The sequence below is a fragment of the Neodiprion pinetum genome, chromosome 2 (assembly GCF_021155775.2).
Source record: "Neodiprion pinetum isolate iyNeoPine1 chromosome 2, iyNeoPine1.2, whole genome shotgun sequence".
NCBI lineage: Eukaryota > Metazoa > Arthropoda > Insecta > Hymenoptera > Diprionidae > Neodiprion > Neodiprion pinetum.
In genome coordinates this window covers 11,449,505-11,471,901 of record NC_060233.1, presented here as the reverse complement: position 1 = coordinate 11,471,901, position 22,397 = coordinate 11,449,505, and the positions used below count along the sequence as shown (strand labels likewise).

The 22,397-nt window shown below is 34.3% G+C and overlaps 4 protein-coding genes across 6 annotated transcripts; 2 read left to right on the top strand and 2 right to left on the bottom strand.

Moving 5' to 3' along the window:
• Positions 1-1,787: 1,787 nt before the first annotated feature.
• LOC124212924 (uncharacterized) lies at positions 1,788-2,784 on the top strand. The gene is made up of 2 exons (XM_046613562.2): positions 1,788-2,138; positions 2,332-2,784. Exons 1-2 carry the CDS (start codon positions 1,788-1,790, stop codon positions 2,782-2,784), a joined length of 804 nt encoding a protein of 267 aa, XP_046469518.2.
• Positions 2,785-2,976: 192 nt separating this feature from the next.
• On the bottom strand, positions 2,977-11,210 carry LOC124212922 (uncharacterized). Of its 3 annotated transcripts, none has more exons than XM_046613554.2 (8): positions 10,653-11,210; positions 9,486-10,088; positions 9,177-9,400; positions 5,794-5,893; positions 5,362-5,526; positions 5,008-5,222; positions 4,657-4,890; positions 2,977-4,311 (listed from the first exon to the last, which is right to left on the bottom strand). In XM_046613554.2, exons 2-8 carry the CDS (start codon positions 10,002-10,004, stop codon positions 4,143-4,145), a joined length of 1,626 nt encoding a protein of 541 aa, XP_046469510.1. In that variant the 5' UTR covers positions 10,005-10,088; positions 10,653-11,210; the 3' UTR covers positions 2,977-4,142. The 3 variants fall into 3 exon arrangements, with proteins under 3 accessions (XP_046469510.1, XP_046469513.1, XP_046469512.1); XM_046613557.2 differs by having other exon boundaries at positions 9,177-9,376; positions 10,653-11,096; XM_046613556.2 differs by lacking the exon at positions 10,653-11,210 and adding an exon at positions 10,310-10,620.
• Positions 11,211-12,086: 876 nt separating this feature from the next.
• Positions 12,087-16,799, top strand: LOC124211265 (uncharacterized). The gene is made up of 11 exons (XM_046610136.2): positions 12,087-12,190; positions 12,882-13,160; positions 13,548-13,750; positions 13,961-14,163; positions 14,384-14,561; positions 14,620-14,719; positions 14,795-14,967; positions 15,042-15,404; positions 15,554-15,841; positions 15,902-16,117; positions 16,185-16,799. The coding sequence occupies exons 1-11, from the start codon at positions 12,187-12,189 to the stop codon at positions 16,419-16,421; spliced, it is 2,244 nt and encodes a 747-aa protein (XP_046466092.1). The 5' UTR covers positions 12,087-12,186; the 3' UTR covers positions 16,422-16,799.
• A 217-nt stretch (positions 16,800-17,016) lies between these two features.
• Naa60 (N-alpha-acetyltransferase 60) lies at positions 17,017-22,347 on the bottom strand. The gene is made up of 2 exons (XM_046613565.2): positions 21,779-22,347; positions 17,017-19,875 (listed from the first exon to the last, which is right to left on the bottom strand). The coding sequence occupies exons 1-2, from the start codon at positions 21,990-21,992 to the stop codon at positions 19,298-19,300; spliced, it is 792 nt and encodes a 263-aa protein (XP_046469521.1). The 5' UTR covers positions 21,993-22,347; the 3' UTR covers positions 17,017-19,297.
• Between the last annotated feature and the right edge of the window lie 50 nt (positions 22,348-22,397).

The following is a 22,397-nucleotide window of genomic DNA, read 5'->3' as shown; positions in this document are numbered from 1 at the left end:
CGCAATATTAGTTTTACACAATATGAAGTATTTTCAAATAGTGTTTTTCGATACTAGTGCGCGAAGGTGGCAATGCCCGCACGAGCGTGAAGGCGCAGCACGAACCCGGAGACGAACCGTAGACGAGTGGAAGGGCGAGTGTGGCGCATTCACGCGAGATAGGCATCGTCAACTTTCGCGCGTGCATCGAACTCTATTTTTTGCTACACCTGTATTGGAAAGTACGACATACACGATTATATTCACACGAAACCACGGCACGATGTCTGTTCAGTGACGATGTCGAGCACGGCATAGAGTGACAAACTATTCCATTGGTGGCGCTAGTGCAGCTGTTTGCAAAATGCGCAACTGTAGATAAAAGCGCGACCGTCTTTTTCGCAGACCGTTAGCAACGTGCGAAGGTTTATCTTATACCGCCGGCAATGTGCGAAGATTTTTTTCTCACACCGCTAGCAATTCGCGAAAGTTTTTCCCGCACATGTGTATAAAAGACTAATTTCGGTGCGTGAAAATGGTGCATGAAAATGGACTTTCCATGCGGGTGTTGCAAAAATGATTTTACTATTATTCTGATGTTTGTATTGTATCTGTCACGTATTATTCGTTTGGATTTTATCGGTTAACGTCACCCCATGCTAAAATAATAGTATTTGATATTTATTTCAATTTTTATACTTACTTTATTCATCATGAAAAGTTCTACAAAATTTTTTCCTTCAGGAATACTATCAAATTTTTTATTTACAATGCTTATAAATTTTTAAGCAATTTTTTTATAGCGGCTTTTGATTTTTTACACATATCTTACGTATATCCCACAATTTTCGAGCATGATTTAATGTAAACATTAGATGTCGCTTGAGTCGCAGTCCTTACCAATACGAGAAGGGGAAACCCCCTGTACTGACGTGATAGCATTGTTACTTGACTCTCTTTGTGGGATGCACAGTCGTCAATTTGTGTTTGATGACATCGCTTGTGGCGGCAGAAGCGTGTACACAGCAAAGGAATAACTCAGCTTGATTCATCAATTGAAGGTAATTTTTGTTCATAGGAACTGTTTGTGCAGTAGATTGCTGTTTCGGAATGACGAATAAAAATCCTGATATATATTGCGGTTTTGTTGGCACCTCTAATTACTGAGACATTAGACAGCTTACATGGGCTGCTATTAGGCTGCTATTGACACAGGCAGCTGTTTTTAAATTATTGAAAACAAATATGTTTCTGAACATTCTGACAAGTTGCTTTTGAATAATTTTTTGAATTTTTTCAAGAAATATTTGTGGAAAATTTATTCATAATATTCTTCAAAATTGAACATTTTTATTAATATGTCTGATATGTTTGTGAAATATTTTTTAAAATTCATATTTCCAAATGTATGTAATATTAATAAATAAGCTATGGTTATTGTAAAAAAATATACGTTTCTAGAGTACCGAAATAAAATTTCAGCAATAAAGAGGATATTCCTTCGGAATTTAGTATTTTTTAAGTCAACTGAGAAATTGGCAAATAACTAAAGAATTTTAATGCTTTCTTTGAATCCTCTGAGGATGAGATCGCCCAGAATGTTTTTTCATATAACTTACATGCGAACAAATTCTTTTGAACTGAAGACTAATAATTGGGATTTAGTTTCTCTAAATTAGACGAAAAATACTGAATAAAATTGGCCATTACCATTTCGCGACAAGCAATGGTTTAAAATCACTGTACTGAGTATAAAAATTTGTAGAGCTTGTCATCATCTTTCTTACCAGAGAGGTAATAGTTGAGAAATGGAACATGCACGACCACCGCCGGCATTGAGTTCCGGAGGTGCAATGGATGAAAACTGGAAAGACTGGAAACGGCAGTTTCTTATATTTCTGAAAGCTTCAGGCATCGCTAATAAGCCAACAGATGTGAGGGCCAACATTCTTTTGAATTTGATCGGTCCTGTCGGCATGACAGTTTTTAAAAACTTTACTTTCGACGATCCGGACGATGAGGAAAATGTGGAAATACTTATAGAAAAATTCGAAGATCACTTTTCACCAAGAAAAACTGAGGTGCACGAGCGGTATATCTTTTTTTCGAGCGTAAGACAACAGTCAGAGACCATCCCACACTACGTGCAAACTTTGAAGGTACGTTACAAAGAATCGTTTGGGAGAACGAATAAACAGTTACACTTAGCTGAGCACTTCAGGTGATCTTGAACCTTCCTGTTCTGTAGTTGAATAATTTCTTCGAAATATGGTTTGCTGAGTTTGTGGGTCAAACAGAAAAACTCGACGCCTTTTAAAAGCTAATTGTAAAACTTGTATTTCATGATTACAGAAAAAAGCAAGTACTTGCAACTTTGGTGGTTTAACAGAAAGCCTGATAAGAGACAAAATTATATCAGATGTGAAGAACAAGGAACTGAGGAAAATTTTTTTGGAGGAAAAAGATTTGTCCCTTAGCCGAGCCGTCGAGATGTGGGAACAAAATGAATCAATTTCCAAATTGAGTATGTCTAAAGAACTTCAGCAAAAACCATCTCACAATGCGGCGGATAATTATCTAAATAACAAAACGTCGAACTGCGCTAATTGCAATACGTGCCATGAGCCGGGGCGGTGCCCTGCATGGGGACAGCAATGTGAGAATTGTGCAATGCAAAATCACTTCACAGCAGTTTGTAAAAAACCAGCAGTAAAAAAAGTAAACATGCACCCAATAATCCAGTACGATTTACAACAGCAATTTTATGCACCTTTCTGTCCAAAAATTCAAAGCTTTGTCTCATGAGTGTCGCATATCCTTCAAGTTTTAAAAGTAGGAATGTTGCTACTTGCCTTGCACGGAATTATCTATATATTATTAATTTTCTACCTTTCAGACACGGCCAAAGCATTTCAACCCCTTACCACGGACCCAAGCACCAGGATCAACAAAGAAATATTGATAAGAATGACTTGTCAGGATATTTTTACTGCAGAATTTGCAAATGTATCGTGTATTTCATGGAATTTCCGGTTGATTATTCTGCGAATGAGTCAATTGATAAAACGTATATTTTTAAAGAAGATTCAGACTTATTGAATTACCAATATATATCTGAATCAATAAATGATGTCATACAATATTTCGATTTCTTATCTTCATACGCGTTGTTGAGAGTAATAACTGCCATTTTTTCTGTAAGCTTCTACTTTGTAAAAAGTATTGTTTACAGTATTCTAGGAAGTTCTGAAATAAATTATGCAAAAGATAACTGTTCTTATTTCCATTTATATTACAGCTTATAAAATACCACTTCAAGTATAAAATTTATAATGATAATATCACATCGTAAGGGAAATCTTGTGTGTTCTAGATGATATTTGAAAATTTTCGTGCGGCACGTATAAGATACAAGTTGATTTTCAAATATTTGAAATACTGAAACTGTTCCTTCATATTTTTATCCATAGTCAGACTTTTGAGTAGGGATGTGCCGGATAGCGATTTGTTTTTCTTCCGGGATACCGGATATCCGGTATCTGGTACGAGAAAATCGCCAAATTCTGGATTTTAAAGTAAGGTTACCTAAACTGAAGTGTGAAACTGAGAATCTTCATTTCCTACTTATTTCAGTTTTGTCCACTTTAATTTTTTTCCATTCCTATCATCTTGAGTAATAGTATAATCATCTTCTGAACAGATTATTGCTATCCGATAATCCGGCCGGATACCGGATGGTTAACGGATATCCGGCACATCCCTATATCAGAGTGCTGTTTCTTTTTCATACAATTACTCGAAGTAACAGTTTTTACTTATTTTCAAGCAATCCAAATAATCTAAGTCAAATAAGTAAGAAAAGTAGAATAAAAATAAAACAAACCATGAAAACCTATTAAACTGAGAAGGCTGTAATATATTTGATAAATTCCTTCTGCAGTATTGGCTGAAAATATGAATATGTATAATGAATTAAAAATGTCACACGTCATCATACGAAAACTTGATTTGACATCGTACAACGTAAACATACAAATATTAAAAATAAAATCAGTTTTTTTTCCCCCAGATTTCGCATTCCAAATCAGGTGCCGTATATGCTGAATATGAAATATTTAAATTGAATGTAAATCCCGTTATTGATATAATAATAAATGCATTCCTCATTTATTTGTCAGAGAACCTGTGGATGGTTTCACTGGTAATTGTATCCCGTTGACTTGAAAATTTATCATGCTATTTAATGCTTTCGTTGCAGCTTTTTTACTCTTGAAATCAATGAACACGAAACGTTTATCCGGGAATCTTCGAATGTAATTTATAGAGCCAAATCTAGAATAAAAAATTCGATAAACAGATTAATAATGTGATGAGTTGCAGTTTAGTAAGAATTACGGCTGTGTATTTAATCAAGTAATCGAAGAGTTCAAATGATTGTTTTTTTCCATCGATGGTTAGGTTATCGAACAATGGAAATTCGATTAATCGTTCCTCCGATTAATCAGTGTATTGGTCTTTCAAGTAACCATTTGCTCAATAAATTAATTAATCAACTGTCTTTTTGAAATAGTTCTCTTTCAATTAATTGATTCATTGATGAACTCGTAAAACAAATCACTGAAGTCTACGAGTAACCAATTAATCGCACAGCCCTAGGCTGAAAGAAAAATTACTTGCCTTGAAAATAATTCCCGTAATTTAAGGTCTGTAACATTCTTTTCGATATTGCCAACCCAAATGGTACTGCTGTCATTTGCTATAACTTTTGGTTTTTGAGGTTTATAAGTGCTCATTAGTGATTTTGAGTTACCCTGAACTTCCCACTGATCATTGTCATTGGTTCGCTGAAGGGATTCCATAGAAATGCTACTCTTCAAAGATCTTTCCAAGCTGCTACAAAACTCTTGGGCCCTAAACAAAATTGCAAGGTAACAAAACAAAAATACAAATTAAGAATTAAAAAAAAAAAGCAAAAAAAAAAAAAGAAAAAAGAAAAAGAGAAACAATGAATTAGAAAGCAATACTCACTTAGAGGAGGAAAATGGTTGGGATCGTAGATTTTTATAATAACTAGATTCGTATGATATATCAGATATCAGTTTGGATAATAAAATTGTGCTACTTGATTCGTCGTCAGAAAAATAAACTTCGTCGCCATCGCAATTTTGGATCTCGGGCGTATTAATATTACTCTCTAATTCTGAACTACTTATATTTCCTGATGTCAACAATGTCACTGCATCCTTGGATCGATAGGAGATAAATCAATGAAAAAAGAAAAAACCAAAGAAAAAAAAAACAACGCTGGTTACAACGAAATTATGAAAAAAAAAAAAAAAAAAAACAGAAAAATCCTTACTTTGATAAATATCATCTACTCACAGTAACAGATGAACATTGTTTCAGAGCCTTAAGAGAGTCCATTTTAGAAAAACCCATACTTGTAAGTTGCATCAACCGTACCAGAACCAATTCTCCGAGTACCCAGTCAATTCGTTGATCTAGCTTCAATAATTCTTCAAAACACTTCTCTGCTTCATGGTATTGCTACGAAAAAGAGAAATTAACACGCAATAAGAAAACAGATTTAATATGAAATTGGAGATCGTAACATTATGTTAACGATGCGTTTTTAGGAAAAACCGTTATTCTGTAACTTTAGAATTGCCTGGAATTCAGTGAACCATAATAAAGCAAAACTTATTCATATTTTGGAAACTCAAGCCATTCAAAGTCATTCGTAAATTGCAAAATGGTAATTTTTGTACAATGTTTTGTTTCGTAAATCAAATCCAAGCATTTATTACAGCTTACTTTTAGTCCACGCAAGGCTTGCCCTTCGCGGGCAAGAGCCTTTATAGATTGTTCCATTGTCCGCGCATTCTTTTTCACAAATTGAACGTCGTTCAGTGCTCTGTAAATGATATTATTCAATTTCAGAAAGACTGCAAATATTGAACAATTTGTAAGTGATGGTTTTGGTACTGAGCCATAAAATAATAAACAATATGTTCCGTTATATTACAGTGACAAGGTAATTCGTAAACGGTAGAGGCTTTATAAATGGGGAGCCGACTCTACTCATCAATAGAGAATATATTTTCATCAAGGCCAGATGATACTTTATTGTTCAAAATGCAGGTCAATTTTTGTCCCAATTGTGTAGAAATGGACCTAAAGATGAATGCGCTGTATCGTTTAAATAAGAAGTTCAGAAAAGAAAAAAAAAAGACATCACATCTTCAGCAATGTTATTTGTGCCAGTCATTGTGATCGCGAATGAAACAACATCACTATTATGTAGTGAAAATAATTCTGAGCAAAATCGAATAACACATGCTAAGATATTAACAATTTCACTAATAGGTTTTATACCAAAATCAGTCAAATTGATTAAGCTTTGGTGTTTTCTTATTCGAATCCAATGTTATTGTGCTTATTTTATTCCCAATACAGATTTTCAGATATTACCTGAAAAAAACTGGAAAAAATTTATCTCTGTAACGAATAATAATATATTTCTGTAAGTATGGTACAGTAGATGTTTATCAGCAACTAAATTTGCTCGTTTCAGCTATGGAATAATGGAAGATTTCTCGAATGGTCTTCATAAAATTGGTGGGGACTGAGACAGCAGGGAGTAGAATGAGCCTTGAAACATTAAAACTGGATAAAAAAATACCTGAGTTGGATCATTTTGAACATCCTGATTAATAATAAACATTTTCGAAAATTTGTACAGATTCATTTCCGTTGTGTCCTAGTGATACCATTGTTTTTGTATTTACCAGTTTGGTGCAAACAACATTGCTGAAGATTTTACAAATGGTTTTTCTTTCCTGACTTTTGACTTAAAAGGCACGACTCGTGTGGATGACCATGCTCTTGAGTCATTGTAGATGTTTAATTTTAGAATTGAAAACTGCTAAGCTCTTTATTAGTCATACACTGATTAGCAACCACATCCTGATGCATGATAATTATAATAGACTTCGGTAGAGATTTTACCAAACTGATAAGACTGGTAAGTAACATCAACGTAACAAAACATCACGGAAAAAATCATTATTGCACAATTTTAGAACAACTTTCAAGGAGTCGGATTTAAAAATAAGATCATGTTTTGCTTATCACGATTTACTAAATTTCAGACATATATAAGGTGCGAAGTAACGATTTTTCCTAAACATGCATCGTTACAATAATGTTACTAACTTCGTCCTCCTTTAAGACAGAGGTTTCAAGATTGGAATGTTTTATGAAATTTTTTGATCGTATATTTTAGTAATTTGGGGTAAAATAATTTGGGAATATTGCTTCGTTTATTATTCAAACAAAGAGTACTGTGTGACGTCACTTGTGCTACTGCGTGACTATAAATATATATCGAAAACACCTAAATTCAATTACATAAAACTTTTACAAGCATACGTCTTAACGGAATTAAAAAAATATTACTGAATTATTTTGAAATAATTTACTTTATGCAGATATGAAACAGAGATAATTTGTTGCATGAAAGTTCCTGATTGTAACTGAAGCTGATCGAACCCCTTTGATGCAGAAAAAAAAAAAACGTTGAAACATGGAAGTTTTATGAGAGGCTTGAAATATGGAAAGACGGTACAAACGATTTGTTACCAATGAAGTATCTAGTACCAGAAAGTAATGTATACTGCTGAAGCGTTCTAGAAAGCGTGCGTTCATAATACATGGAATTAAACAAAAAAAAAAGCTCACCTCTTGAAGAGAGTTTCTCTCGAAATTATGATTTGCCAGGATTTCGTCTGCGCTTACTAACAATCAGCAACTGCTGAACTTACAACTTCGCACATTATCAAATTTGATTATCCTGCACGTTTCTACCAATAGTATTCAGAAATTTAGTTCTTGTTTAAAAATCGAAAAACACAGCCATAATGAGTGCCTTGGAAAACAATCGATAATCAAAATATAAAAATTATGAATAACATAACGGATGCAGTTGTAACATACATTAGGGGATAAAAATATTTTGGGAAGTTTGTCCAATAAGATACTTGAACACAAAAAGTAAAGAAATAAAAGTCATTTTGCGATGCAGTCTTCTATAATATTACACGTCACAACTTAAGGTCTGTATGTCCCCTTAAACAAATTCTCTACAAACTAGGTAGTATTCTTTACAGAATCGTGAGTTTATCATCTGCAACTCGTAGAGATGTTACACATTTGATGTTTTTTGACAACTGACGAGCTCATGTGAAAATCTGTATCAGAGGATTTGTAGCAATTTCATTTGTGAATAAAATGAAGTAATAAATCATTAATCATTTTTTTTGGATGGAAGAATAGGTAACACGATAATAATATTTGAGGCGGTTATTAGGCAAATATTTAAGTATAATAGAAAAAATTATTATTAAAAAATATACAATAACGGTGGCACTGGAGCCATTCTCACGAGACATGCGATATGCAGTGTAACTGGTGCAAATTTGAGTTTCGAAACAAAAAATCACTTATCTATATATTAATAGTTATAGAAATACATAGGAGATGTTCACTAAGTTAATTTAAACATTATTTATTAAGAAATAAGTGCCCTTTCTTTGGTCGAAAATTGAACATGTTCATTCATATACTCGCACAATTACAGAAAATTCAATATTTTTAAAATCCCCACATATGTCTCTAGTTGTATAAGTGTGGATTAAGTAGTTTTTTTTTGGTTCTAGATTCAAATTTGCACCAGTAACGCTGCATGCCGCAGAATTCAACATGTCTTGCAGAGATAGCTCCAGTGCCCCCATTTTTGAAAATTTTTTGATAATAATTTTTTGTATTATATTTAAATATGTGCTTAATAACTTCCTAAAATTTTATTATTTTATTATCTTTCTTTCAGTCCCAAAAAAAACGGCCAAAAAAGCGCTGTTCTTTTGTTTTTACAGTGGTGTTAGCCCCTAAAATGTCAGGTGCGTGTACAGCTAGCTATGTAAATACCAGACTTCTATCTTGTAAGACGAGAATAAATCAATCTTTTCCAGAAATGTTGAGGAATTTTTTTTAAAACTGTCCAAGAACATAGTAGGTATATTTCTGAGAAGCTTTCTGAATACAATTATGAAAACTTTCGGAGAATTTTTGTCACTATTCGTGGAAAACTTTGATGCAAAAGCTGAAACGTTATCGACATATTATAATCAGATACTCACGCAGTATATTGACCAAGTCTGAGGTAGCAGTAGCTGCGATTAATATAATGGCGAGGGTCATCTGGAGCAAGGAGAATGGCCTGAGTCAGAATCTTAACTGCTCGATAAAAATCTTTATCGACAAGAACAAGTTTGCAGCTTTGAATGCCCAATATTTCAGCCGTATCATGGTTTGCTTTGCTCATGTCCAGTTTACCGGACTGGGGCAACGAGGCAGAACTTTTCTATGAAAAATTATCAACAGGAGAAATATCTCAACAAAATATTGTTGAAAAAACTGTACATCAATGAATAGAATAATCAACTCACAATAGCTTCAGGTCGATTAACTTTGTTTGGTTTAGAGACGGTCGGTTTGTTTAGAGTGATATGTTTATTCTGCTTTACAGAGACTTTAACAAACGCAGCATTCAAGTCCAAAAATTCGTCATCAGCTTCCTCTTCTTTATCAATAATTTCTACCTTTTCATTCGATGCATTATCAGCAGTTTTAGTCTTGCTAGTCTTACAACTTAAAACGGAGTTCAAACTTATTTTTGACTGCGCCGTTATATTGTTTTTATTCTCTGCATCGCAACTGTTATTAGCCTTTTCTACTTTCTTTCTTTCTTTCTGCCGTTTTTTCTTAGCCCCTTTTTTCTCCGCTTTTAATTTTGCCAATTCCTCGTTCTTAGTCAATTCTAGCGCATTTTCATTCGTCTCATCTTCGGTCGCACTTATCGAACACGTTTCCTCGGGGTTTTGATGGTTATAAGAATGCACACTTGTTTCATAGTTATCCTGATCAGTTGGGTAGTTAAATGCAGCATGTGGGTCGGAAACAGCCATTATAATATTCTCTTTAATACACCTTTCTTTCTGGATTCAGAATATACATGCTCTTATATAAATTATTTCTGCGGCTGCTTGACCCTAGTAATAGAAACAATGCTAGTTAATGAACAATGATCAAGTTTCAATTTAATCACAAAAACAAAGAAAAAAAAAAAAATAGTGGTCAGTTAATCGATTCTCAATTATTTGCTAACCCAAGTTATTCAATTCTTTCACTTTACACATTATTATCAAAACGGAGGGAAAATTTTTCATTCCAAAATTCTAACACACGTTGCATCGTATTTATTGTAAATTACCTTGAATTGGCTATGTTTTCATTTCAGCTATTATCGCTCATATGAGAATAATTCTTTCATCAACTTCAGGCGTCGGAATAACCAGTTTTTCAAGTCTCGTAAAAAACTGACAAATACTATTCAATACGATCTAATCTCATTTATAAATCTAACGATATTTATAAATCTTATTACTGAGTTTTGAACATTTAATTCGTATGTGATTCAACAACAAAACTAATCCTTAGCAGAATTTACGAATGGAAGTGTTTAACAATTTGATGACAGATCGAAGTTCGTTACTACTTGGGATTTACCCAAATAGGTGGTATTATTGATAATAATGAATGTTTCAGGTACTTACTGTGCGTGTGTTCAATCAATAGCTGTTATGTTATTTCCGAAAGATACAGTGAATTTTTTGCACCTGCTTGTTATCGTTGTTGGAGCAAAGTTTTCGACCGACAATACTTAACCAATTCTGCATTGTAAACGGCGGGTATACCTGATTTCACGTGCAATGTACTATGCGCATACTTTTCGATAGCGTCTAACTGTGAAATAAACTTTATAAGTAGCGTCTGTAAACCAAAATGAAACTTGTACCAAAGTAAATCACCCTCTACACAGATAAGATAATTTTTGAAACTCCGTTGACAGCTCTTGCTGTTCGTTGATCCTTCTGTCGCAGTCGCACCGCCTTTTCGCCACGCGCACTATGCCCCAGGTATTCGACTAATCATGGTCTCAGTCGAACGGAAAGGGCCAATGGGGCGTCGGATTCATTGACTTGAAGTGCCTCCACCAAACTGATAAGCCACTGTTGCTAGCCATACGGCTTATAAAGATAAATACAATTGATCACGTGTGGCACTGATTGATGTTCGCCACGGACGCGATTGGCGGGTTGAAAGGGTATTCCCCCATTTCTCTATTTGTCAAATATTCGAAATTGAACGAACACAAAGAATCATTTAATTAGTTGATTCACAATTTATCCGAAATGGGCGAAGCAAGATGAATTATAGAACTACATATATTTCAAATTGTTACGCAATTGTTGTATAAAAACCTGTGGTAACGTATTATTTAATCTTTTTATAGTTTTTAACTTCCCGGTTTTCTAAGGAGAGAATTTATTATAATCACCTTAAAAATGAAAAGCTCAGATTTCACTTGGTTTTCACGTTTCGGGGTCTAGAGATCCCCAGCCAAACCGCTCCGACCATTTTTAGAAGGATGTCTGGGTCCTCTTATATCAACTTGGACTGTTATGATTCCGAATCTGTTCAGTCGAGTAGTTTTAGAGTTAATCGAATGATAATAAAAAAACCGAAAAAATTCTACGGGCTGATTTTATTAGAGTGTTTTCACCATAAATGACTACGCGAAGCAATATGTGCAAAACACAATGTTAGAAATCTCACACAAATAGGTTTATTTTTCTAGATTCCAATTAACATTTTTCATCCTTCAATATTGTTCTAGTACTATCTGAAATTGGCTGTGAACGTATTGTTCCAGGCGTATTTGTTACTTGGAACAATGATCAGTCTAAGTTTGTCATTCGAGCTGCAATGTAATTTCATGGCACTCGAATCAGTGTTGCATTTTTTTTCTATTCATTCATTTCTCACAGTACACTAGTTTCTACTCACTTTACGCAGGCCTAATTAAATAATTTCTACAGTTTTGGCGGTAAGCTGAATAATTGCAGTTGCATGGCGCCTTAAATCTATCAAGTGTCAAACCTATCTGGAGAAAAGGTTAAAAATATAGTGCCATAATGTAATCACAACGAAATTGAATACGTTTAATAATATGATTAACTCAATAGCCTTCATTTCTGTATAAACTTCATATGTGATGATTACAAAATTGTTTTGACCGGAAGCAAAATGTGTAAGTACGCTAAATTCAGTATTCCAACTAATAACGAACCGGTTTCTGCCGAAAAGCTCGTCGCTTTCTTGCATGATGCATGATCACACAGTGATACTTAGCCTGATATTTCCGATGATGAAGTAATCTTACTAAATTAGCCTCTACTGTTATTGACATAATGAAATCACCAATGTTACTCATAGTATTTCGGAAAGCCGTATAATTTTTTGAAGAATGATCATAACTTTATGTAAGTGGTATTGAGAAAAAGAAAATGAGATACTGGACAGGTAAAAAAATAAAATCATTGCATTGTTCCGCAAAGCTATTTGCATAATCTCAAAACGAAAGTAACCAAGTTGTGGCGACTGCTGTTTCGAAACAGGGAGTGTGATTACGTTGAAACCCCGGTTGATACATCTTTGGGATAACAACCGGGTCCCGTGCAAATGTAATTCGAATCGGATTAGCGATTCGACTGGAATCCGACTCACAAGAAATCCGTGCTTACAGTTATCCACTTTTGAAAATGCTAGGCAATTTTTTTTGAGTGCTGAAACTGTCTAGGTGATTTTAGGATTTCTTCTTAATCGGACGTTTTTTGCTATGGGAAATATACAAGCCTCTTTATTGACTAATAATCGAGCCTGAAGAATGAAAACTACTGTATTTGGGAAATTGAATTTTTCACGGATGAAATACGTTGCAGTTCGTACAAATCCGAAATACCGACGGTTAGAAATGGTGATAAAAGATGAAGTTCCAGTACAGGCGGAGATACGTGAACGCATGGGATCGTCGATGGCACAAGTGTTTTTTGACCACGGTCATCCAGATTCGAGAAAGTTATTGGGTGTGATACCTCCACTAAAAGGACCACGTGAAGAGCTCTGGATATCACCTAGTGACCAATTGATTCAAAAAGTTGCTCTTGTACCTCCGTTAACGAATAAATGCATCAAAGCATGTACTCACCAAGGAATTTTAGGTAAGTGATGGGGCTGTGCGACTAAACGATAGATCAGTTTTTGTAATCATTTAACTAATCTTCGGGAAATTCAGAAGCGGCCATCTGGTGGAAGTCGTAATACCACCTTAACGGGGTCGTATTTAATTGTAAAAGCAGTGTTTCCTCGCATGTTTTACTCTAGACTAACTTAACATCAGGCAACGAAAGTCTAACAGCTTGCACGATATCTTCTGTATCTTGACATTTGTTAACGTTATCTAAAATGATCAGCTGATCACCACTTTCGGTGCCATATTGCCCCAACCACGTCCATATTTAGGACCTAATTCACCCGCCGACAATATTCAAAATTCGAAATCTTGAAATAGTCAACCATATTAAAACTTTCGTCAAATGATCATGAAGCAATAGGTAAACAGGCGATGGAAAAATATGAACATGAGTTGTACGACAAAATGGTTAAGAAGTACGAGGAGGATAACAAAGACACCCGCAATATGTTTGAGGCCGAAAAACGAAGAGCTATACAACTCGCGGAACAAGAACTTCAACTAAAGTATGAGAAATACATACAAAACTTGCAAGAGGAGTTTAAGCAGGACCTCCAGGTTACAATTACATCTATCGTAATAATTACCAATATTAGTTTCTCATAATTTTACTTAACTTATTGGAAAACTTACTTTTGCGATTGCCCGATTTCATGTCCGATTTAAAACGAACTATTTCTAAAAAACTATTATTAACTTTGCAATAAAAGAAAATCTTATGAGGATTTTTAAATTATGGTAATTTTCAATCTTACTTTCGTATTTTAGATTGCTCTCGCAGAAGCTTTTCAAAAATGCTCTAAATCGATGCAAAAGGTGGTAATTAGAGAGAGGATTGAAGTGACGAAAATGATGTTGAAGAAGTTACGCGATGAAATAAGTTACGTCGTCACTTCTATTTATGAAAACTTCGAGCATTCCATACGCATACAGAAAGAAAATATGGTTGCTGATTTTAACGAAATTATCAGGTACATTGATTGATTCAACTAATCGAATGACTGATTCACGACATTCGTTTTTAAATATTTCGAATTGAGGAATGTAGCGAAGAATTATTGAATTTTTCTTCAATTGATTTAAATCCGAAATTTTTGAATACAGAATTGTCCATATATTTTTCAACTTAAAAATGGAGCATGCATTTTTTCTCTTTACATAAACTGATTTTTTTTTTACATTTATGCTCAGACGTGAGCGTGCAAAGACGGATGTAAAAATGAAAGAAATGGAACGAAATAAGAATGAGGCTTTGCAAGTACAGCGACATGAGCTCGAGATGCAAAATTTTGCGGATGTTACCTATGTTCTGTGCTTGGAGCGTATGCGCGCCAGTTCCGAAAAGCATGCAATTCATCTAGGTTTCGAGGTTTGTGGGAAATTTCGTTTCTGTGTTGTCTACTCAATAAAAAGCAATAATCTTAAAGTATGATGAACACACGAATTTTGTTGCATTGGTACGTCGTCTGACCTTATTGGGGTCTGAAGAAGAAAGGGCGTGGTTAGATCAATATGGCATCGTACTGGGTGATCAGCTGATCGTTTCAGTCACGGTTTTAGATAAATCTCGTCAATTTACAGGAGTAGAATCTTTCTTATAAGCGGTTATACTTTTTTTTTGTCATATGGCGCTAATACAGAGTAAAATATACTTTGAAAAACAACTTTTATATTTAAATACGATAGCTAAGTTAGTGCAGCATATTTCCTGCAGCCAGATGACATCTTTAATTATTTTGAATTCTATCATTTACTTTGTAGATCGAAAAACTAATGTACTTAATTGTGTAAACATATTAAACTGAGCATAGGAGAACTTTACGAAATCTTTCGTTACTTCAATTTACAGAAACAAATCCAAGCTCTGAAGAATATGGTGATAGAAGCAAACGATATTCTTCAATTAATGAAAACCGAAACTGCGGCTAAGGCAACTAACGACAAGTTATGGGAAAATAAACTAATAGAAGTTGTACGAGAATTCCAAAAGTTCATTAACTTTGCACTTCGAGCTGTACCGGGACAGGCAGAATTTTTACTTTCGCTTGAATCATTATTGATACTAGAAGCTGACGATAAACTACGTAAACAAACAGAACCCGAAAAGGAAGAGTCTGAGACATTCCAGACATATGCTACTCCTCAATTTGATATTGTGGAAATCATCGATCCCTCTGGAGAGAGGTGGTTACCTATGGAGCTTATTCCTAATGTAAGGATCTTAGGGTCTATTTTTTCTTAATAACACAATATATTTTGCTTTGTGATTGCAAAATTATTACAATGATGAAGCATCATGAACTTATTAATACCATCCTGAAAATCGCAATTAAATGCTTAATGTGAAACGTTTAATTTCAGCTGCAGCCAAAACTTCATTGTACAAAAGAACAGCTGATGTCCTCAATTGTTAAATCAGAAATTGATTTATGCTCGAACAAAGAGTATATTGTTGATAAGGTTCGAAAGGCGTCGATAATATCTCTGAATAGCTACGATTCGCTGCCGTTTTGCTTTTTGGATCAAACTTTGTACGTTCGATCTGATTTTCGCGAGAAAAACGAACCGATGACGAAGACAATGTTACAGTTGGCTGCAGAAGGCTCGCGTTTTATAATGGAAATGAAAAACCAGAAGCCTTGTAACCTGGTAGGGTTTTAATTTATATTCACTCATCGAACACGTTTAAATAATTACGATCGATTGCAGAATACTATGGACAATAGCAGGGCTTCCATATTATCCTCAAATACATCGGAGAGTTCTTTAAGAAATAATTCAGTAGCGGATACAATTCCAGCGGTAGCTCCGGAATACACAATCTTGGATCAAAAATTGACTAAATCTATATCCATAATGAATCGTGCTAGTGAAACGTCATCTCTGCAGTCAGCACACATTAATCGTGCACAAGATAATGCTTCGGTAATTATTCACGAAAAGAGAAATTTAAATACAAGTTCGCAACGGTATCAATTTCTCCATGTTTCAGATTCATTCCAGTAAAATGAACGGCATTAGGAATCATTTGAAGATGGCGGATAACGTGAGTGTCAATTTTGAAGACAGCGGACAGATGTTTAAAGTTATCGGCGAGGATGGTATCGAGCATTTGCAAACACCATCAGATTTCACGTGCGCCCGAATGCGTTCTTTAATTCGTATCTTTAAACTCCATCCTAGTCTCCAGCAGATAATGATACCAAAAGCAAACGAGGTGTTATACTGACCGTTGGAATTCAAATCAATGAAAGACGCTATCTATAGGCAGAAAATATAATATAGTAATCGTGTCGTATTCAAATATAAAAGTTTCTTTTTCAACGTACATTATAATTTCTAAGAACTCAATGTAGTAAAAGAAAAGTGTAAACACTTGCACGAAGTTTCCTGTCCGTTTATATTCGTAGACTTGGGTAACCGAGGCTGAAACTATCAACTGATCGCCCATACGACGTCATATTGCTCAAGTCATAGGCGCACTATGTATTCTAATCAAGTTTTCGGTATTTGAATAATGTTAAATAATCGTTTGACAGTAAGATACAACGTCATGAACCTAAAAATTAATGCAAATGTAATAACAATTTATATTATTGCATGTATGTTTTTCAATAAAAAGTACGTTTTCAAAATTGATAAGTAAATGGTAATAAATTTGAGAATAACTGATTAGAAAAGTTAATATTTTATAATTTCGTTACTATGTGAGATTTGCCACGCATAATTTTGAAAAAAAAAAATTAATTTTCACAAACGAGTGCCAACTATTGCTAAATTAAATTTACCTTATAAATATGACAATGGAGCAATACAACAGATGATAGAAAATAAATATTTAATCATTTATTACAGTGTGGCATATTCATATTTTCTTCCTTCCGGCTTGTACTACCAAGTATGAAATATAATAGCCAAAATCATTTGCAAATAATAATTATTATTAGATTTTTCAAGTCATTCGTTATAAACAAAGTTATTACAATATGTACATCTGTGCGAATATATGTATAACGTTTCTACGCGTACGTAGTTGTGTCAGGTACGGTATAGGTGCGTACAAATCAGGCGACACGAGAATACACTTATTTCAATATAGAAATAGCTCGGAAATAGTGGTTTCATTTTTGTGAACAAAGACTTGATTGAAAGTAAAATTTGCGATGGTGGCAAAATCAGGATTCTCTTACCACAGTGACGAATCCAACTCATACCATACGTTATTTCATTTCTTTTCCCTATCATTTATCAAATACAATGTTTTTTTTTTTTTTTCATTATAAAAATATAAACGTAATGCATGTATGAATACATATAGCCGTATAACGCGAAGTCAAATGAGAGAAAAAACTCACTTTGTTCATTTCAAATATTAAATTGAATAACCAATGGTGAACTGACCACAGCTGAAATTTGTTTCTACCAAGCACATCTTATTCTGACATTCTGATTGAACCATCTGTTTGCTTATTTGCCTCTGACGTGTATTCGCAATTGATTCTGAGAAGTGTTTATCAGTATTCAGTAATGATAACGTATCAAAAACCTTGAACGTTATAGAAACAAACGAAGCTACATTCATTTCCATCGCTTCATTAATCTGTTCACTGCACTTCTGGGAGAAGTTCGTCAATGTTGTTGTAATACAGTAAGGGTAGAGTAGGAAATATAGAAATTTTTGTGCATTATCTTGTTTTAAATAAACTATTGTAAACATACCAAATTACGCAAAGTACAAACGGTACAAATTTGATTAGGTATAGATCAATGGTAAAATTTACCAAGGCCCTCAAGGGATCTCTAAATCCATTGTAATACCAGCACTATAATTAGCAAGCAATCTCATTCAATTATAAAGTTGATATTCAGACATTCTTTCTTCATGTTTTTCCATCAGCACGACTCAATAGAAACTCTGATTACTACTTTCGGGTAGTAGATACTAAATAAATGTAAAATTTTTTGTAATTTCATGCATACAAATTTAATAGTAAGCACGATTTGCTTAGATTAATAACGTCCTGACTTCGACGCGTGAATATCAACATTACTCGTCATTGTTATATAATAACGCCATGTATAATACAGACTACACTCTACATTGTTAATAATTTAAATATTAATAGCTAAGTAAGAAAATCTGGCTACCTCTAGATGCAGAATGAAATCGTTATCGATAGTACGTGATGGCACCACGTAATTGGTAATATATATATATATGGTGTGTGTATATATATATATATATATATATATACACGTTAATAAATAATTGTTTGGTATGGTATTGGTGTACTATTTTTGGCAGTATATCATCTTCTCAAGCTAGAGTAGCCCCCCTGTCCCCCTCCCCCACTTTCAACGAAGTATATCATCCCTGGTGAAAATTATTTGCAGAAACTTTCAGATTTACTCAAAATATGCATCTTCGACAGTTTCTCAGTTTTTCTGGAGAACTTCTGACAAAATTTAATAATTTGTAGGAATTTTGTTGAAATATCTCAATTTTTACGTAGAAAAAATTAGTTTCAATAGATTTATGGTAAAACCTTGATGCATCTTGAAGATTTTTGAAAATTTATCATAATTTTAGTTTTATTGGAAACATTATTTTACACATATCCTCAGATTTTTTCAGTTTCATTTGACAAAAATTAATCTTAACTAATTCTTAAAAATTCTCCAATTTTTTTTAACAAATTTATTCTAGTTTTCTATAATGCAGTACCGTTAATAAATTGACAGAAATACCAGGATTATGATTACTTCAGATGCTTGATAAAAGATAAAGTTCTTGAAAAATATGAATTTTGACTTGATCAGAAATAATCAGACACTTGAAAACTCAGGAGTTTTTTAGATTTTCATTATAGAATGAAGTTTCGAAAGAATGTGAGTGTTTTTCCAAGAAGTTCACTAGAATTTCTTGGAGCTCCTCAGACATTGTTCGAATAATTCAAACATTTCTAGAAATATATAGGCCACAGAATATTTCTGTCTAAATTGCTCGAAAACATCATGTATATATCTGAAAAATTTCTGAGAATTTTTTTCACCAGGGATGATGCTGAATACAGATACTATGGTAACGGTTTAAACAAGCTGGTATCATCTATGGTATGAAAGAAGAGTCGCCGCCCAGAGCAGTCTCTGCCATATCCAGTGCGGCACTCTGCAGGGTCCGAGACTCACAATGGCTCCAGCCACATGGCGCATCCAGTCCCATAATCCCCATGGAGCATGGCCTCCGTTTACGTAGAGAACGTAAGTAAAGCCGTCTTTACACTTGCCATGGATAGAGTAGTAATAAGGTAGAAAGCTGTGGAGCCGAAAATGGCATCTTTGATAGAATAGTATCGCTGGTGCGTTGCTTGACAACACATGTAAAAACACCACCTTGACTGTCGAGCGTTCGGGTGCCGTAACGTGTGCCAACAATTGCTCCAGGAGGAGCGAAGCTATGCCATTTCGTCTGTAGGCACGTCTTACCCCTAAACTTAATATATATCCGACAAGCGATTCGTCGTCGAGACTAGAGCACAAAATACCACGATCTTCTTTGTTCACTTTCCAGTAAGGTTTTATCTCCGCTACTATCAATCCTATTATCACTCCTCCGTACACCGCTGCCAGCGCGTAAAATCGTGACGAACTGGTTATCTCCTCGTACCAGGTGTATGGGTAATCTGAATTAAACGTCGAAATTATTAATAATGGTGACAGATGCTGTTTGCAAATTTGGATTAGGAATAGAGATAGGTAAAAGCTTGTACAGACTCGATTCTAACAACAGAGTGAAAAGTATATGATCATTGAACTTCATAGCTATAACGCAGATATGCATTTTCAAAGAATTTATTTTCTTATTTTCATATTTCATAACTATGGAATTGTCTGAGTTTTTGTAAACATCATTCTTAAGTTGCAAAATGGCAATTTCTTTCAAATGTATCATCAAAATGTTATAATAATGATCAAACATGATACCCGGTTAGTTTTGTCGGATTTAAAAACTTCAGGTTTCCATTTTCATTCAATCGGTATCAAAGTTGCAATTGTGACTGAATTACGCTCTCAAAAGAGATTTTCTATATCGTGACTGTGTTAAAATAGTCAACAGCTTTAGTTTCAACTACTGAAACCTTAGTTTCAGATGTTATTGTAGAGAAGGGATAAATAGCAGGAATAACTCTACAGTACAGAAAGTAAGGCCAAAAACACTAGAATCGGATAGTAAAAAATAGGACTTTAAGCAATTGCAACATTCCGATTATAAAAATCTTTTCTCAAATTGTTGATATAATAACTTGTGTTATTCAAATTTGTTCAGATTCATTTTTATTACATAAAAGGGATGTTGTTTCATTCGTGTTCACTATCACTGTTCACAACATTCATAACATTGCTAGAGATGTCTTAGACAGTTTTTTTTTTCTTTTTTGCTAACTTCTGATTCAGACGCCTAGCCAATTCATCTTTAAGAATGCATACCAGAATGATTTATTTAAATTAGAAATAATGAATCGTGTATAAAACATCAGTTGTCAAAAAATTTGCCAAAGGCAATGACTCTACTCGAACAGTAGCAATTTAAATGTTCTGGTGCATTTTCATTACTGACAACTACAAAATTTAATTCATTGTTATTGCGAATTCAAGGAAATATGAGCAGGAAGCATAATGTGGTTTAGTATTTCCCAAGGCTGTCGCACTTCAACAACCGGCGTATAGTGATAAATATTTATCATGTGTATAAAGCAGTGTCAGCATAACTTTATCCCATTGAAATATGGAATATAATTTTTTAGGTATTTGATTGCGTTCGAGATTTCAATGACGAAAATGAAGAGGACTTTGCCTTAATTTCAGAATCATCGACCTAAAAAGTGGATACCTTTTTTCTACTTTCAACAGCACTTTCAATGAAAAATCTGAATTTGACTTTATAGCTCAGGTTTAAGTGTCAGCTGCAAAAGAATTCTATATATGAGTATGAACTTTTATTATATGACAGCTTTTAGAATATATTCAAATTGCGGTCCCAATATAATTCTGCAAAAGACTTCTGAATTCAACCAAAATTTTGTAATAACAATTTAAAAACATATATCTTAAGCAAATTTCAATTTTTGGTATTTCATTCACATTTTAATTTTTATTTTAGTTTGCCCAAGTATTCTGCTGATGAGCAGGTACAAAATTAATCGTAATGGATTTCCTTTTACGATCCCACTATAAGAGTTGTCAGTTATTGGTTTTTGAGAATGAAATATGGAAAAACAAAGTTACTTTAGTTTCTCTGACAGATTTAATTTGCAACATACTGTTACGTCAAAAAATTTCTATATTCGACGAACGATACACGTTATGACGAATTAAAGGCCAAAGATTTTTTAATCCAAGGTATGATTTATCCTTCCATCGCCTTGCAATGATTGGGAAACTTGGTACATCGAAGAAGAATAACGGCATGTAGTGGCAAATGAACAAGGAATACTTGTTATAATCGCAAGGAGCGGATAGTTTGGAAGTGTATTTCCAGATGTGGGTGACAGAAAAATAATTGAATAATTAAGTATGTTCGATTACCTATTGGAAACCAGTCTTCACACAAAGTTCGGACTTCCTCCAAATCCTCAGGACATAAGAAACGGAGTTGAACGTCTGCCAGGATGCAAAGAGGCACCGTGACAGCGGTGTGTTTTGATGTGTTCTCGTTCCCATTGCATTCAGTCGTCACTTCACAGCATAAGCCATTGCCGTCGGCTTGCTGTTGACTGTACCAGTTAAAGGGCGCAGCCATTAGGGCGACACACTCTCGACCAAATACGGAACAAACGCATTTTATTTATCTTTTTCACATAAATACCATCATGTATTATATAAATATTTCACAGTAAACACGGTAAGCACCGCGGTCATCTTACTTTTCTGTTATTTTTTGACACATCGGTTGCTCCATCGAATATGAAATAATTCATAGACAGACCTTGTTACGCGTAAAGTTTACTGGAAGATTCCCGACGGCAAATAAGTGAACGAAAAATCCCTAGAAAATAACCGCCGCCATTTTGTGCCCGAGTCGTGAAAGCAGAGGTGAAAGAGCGAATTGATTGCCTGCGAACGACCATCTTGTACTAAAGTCGACTCTAAACCAATCACAATTTCAGGATCACAGAACCGATCGGAAGATAGGCATAGACGTCTG